Consider the following 1,767-nt stretch of genomic DNA (forward strand, 5'->3'; position numbering starts at 1 on the left):
AAAAATGCTAAATCTGTTCGACAATTTTTGGGACTTGCCGGAAATTATAGAAGGTTTATTCCTGCCTTTTCTAAGGTTGCTAAACCATTGACAAATTTATTAAAAAAGGATGTTTCATTTCACTGGGAAAGTACCCAAGAAAATGCATTGTGCTCGTTAAGTGACTCATTGTGCAGGGAACCGATACTACAGTTTCCAAATTGGAACTTGCCCTTTAACGTGGCAACGGATGCTTTCGGATATGCAATTGGTGCCGTCTTGAGTCAGGGTCCTGTCGGGAAGGATCTGCCTGTCTAATACTGCTCGCGAATTTTGTATAAAGCAGAAATAAACTACTCTACAATTGAAAGAGAACTTCTGGTAGTAGTATATGCGACAAGTTATTTTAGGCCTTATTTATACGGGCGGGAGTTTACTCTGATAACTGATCACAAACTGCTAGTTTGGCTCAAGTCAATTAAAGATCCGACTTCGAGACTCGTAAAATGGATTTTGAAGTAAGCTGACTATTCGTTCAAAATTGTGTATAAGCCCGGAATTGCCAATGCTAACGCGGATGCCTTATCCCGAAATCCAGTAGAGACGAGGAGCGTACTTTCTGTATATGCGGACGATTCGGACGACAGCCCTTTTATGTTCAATGTCAGACGCGCATTAACAGAAAACGAARACTATGACCTCGACGAAACAGCTGACGGGACAGACGATTTTGACGTGACGTTACCCTCGACAGCTGACGCTAAGATAACAGAAACAGACAATTAATACTCTGACGTCGGGAGTGCCAGTTACTCAGCTGACTACGATAAATTGTTTCCTCCGTACACACCGACAAGAGTAGATATGCGTTCAAGAATGATAACGGAAAATATATTCGAGACAAGGAACTCTCTGCATTTGGGGCGAGATAATTTGATAGTATTTACGGATCTCAGCGGTACACCTTGTGACGATGGCGCTAAACTTTGAATAAAGCCAAACGGCTCCTGAAATCGGAACATTTGGTGTTAGCTCAGGCTGGGGTAACTAACATCGGAAAATATAAACTGGTAATAATACCTATAAAGAAACAAGCTTAAAACTCTACAAAATTCGAAACTCTGGTAGAGGCAATTGGCGCTTTACTTTCTGTTGCCCGCGAATTGGAACTTAAATCTGTAAGTATTTCTGAAACAAATAATATCGATGGCATCTCATGGTCACATATCCAAAGGAAACTTTAAAATACTTTTGAATCTGAAATTTGCAAAATATAAATTTGTCCTAATGAAATTCTAATCCTAGAACAGGAAAAGCGTGATGACATTCTTGCGGAATGCAACTCTTCGGCTATCGGTGGACATAAGGGTGTAACAAAAACTTATAACAGAATTTGGAAGGGGTATCATAGGCCCAATATGAGAAAAGACATACAAGAATACATTAGAAATTGCGAAGGATGTCAATTATAGAAATTAGTTAGAATAAAGTCCAAGAAGCCAATGATACTAACCGATACGCCAGGAGCGGCATTCGACAAAATTGCCATGGAGATTGTTGGACCAATTCCGGAAACAGAAAATGGCAATAAATATATTCTCACCATACAGGATTAACTAACAAAATTTTTCGTTGCAGTGGCTCTGAAGACTGCTACATCAGTTGATGTTGCGGAGGGCATGGTCCATAATTTTTGTAATATATTCGGAGCGYYACGCTYAAWTCTGACGGATCAAGGGAAAAATTTCACAGGCTCCTTACTAAGGGCAATTGCTAAACAGTACCGTT

The 1,767-nt window shown here is 40.0% G+C and overlaps 1 protein-coding gene across 1 annotated transcript in view; it reads left to right on the top strand.

The window, feature by feature from the left end:
- Positions 1-765, top strand: part of LOC106791769 — a 3,663-nt gene extending 2,898 nt beyond the window's left edge. The window contains exons 2-3 of the mRNA XM_014757667.1: positions 51-291; positions 532-765. Coding sequence (XP_014613153.1) covers positions 51-291; positions 532-765 — 475 coding nt within the window. The remainder of the gene's footprint in view (positions 1-50; positions 292-531) is intronic.
- Positions 766-1,767: the final 1,002 nt, after the last annotated feature.

The sequence above is a fragment of the Polistes canadensis genome, unplaced genomic scaffold, assembly GCF_001313835.1.
Source record: "Polistes canadensis isolate GaletaPanama2010 unplaced genomic scaffold, ASM131383v1 scaffold_341, whole genome shotgun sequence".
NCBI classification, from domain to species: domain Eukaryota; kingdom Metazoa; phylum Arthropoda; class Insecta; order Hymenoptera; family Vespidae; genus Polistes; species Polistes canadensis.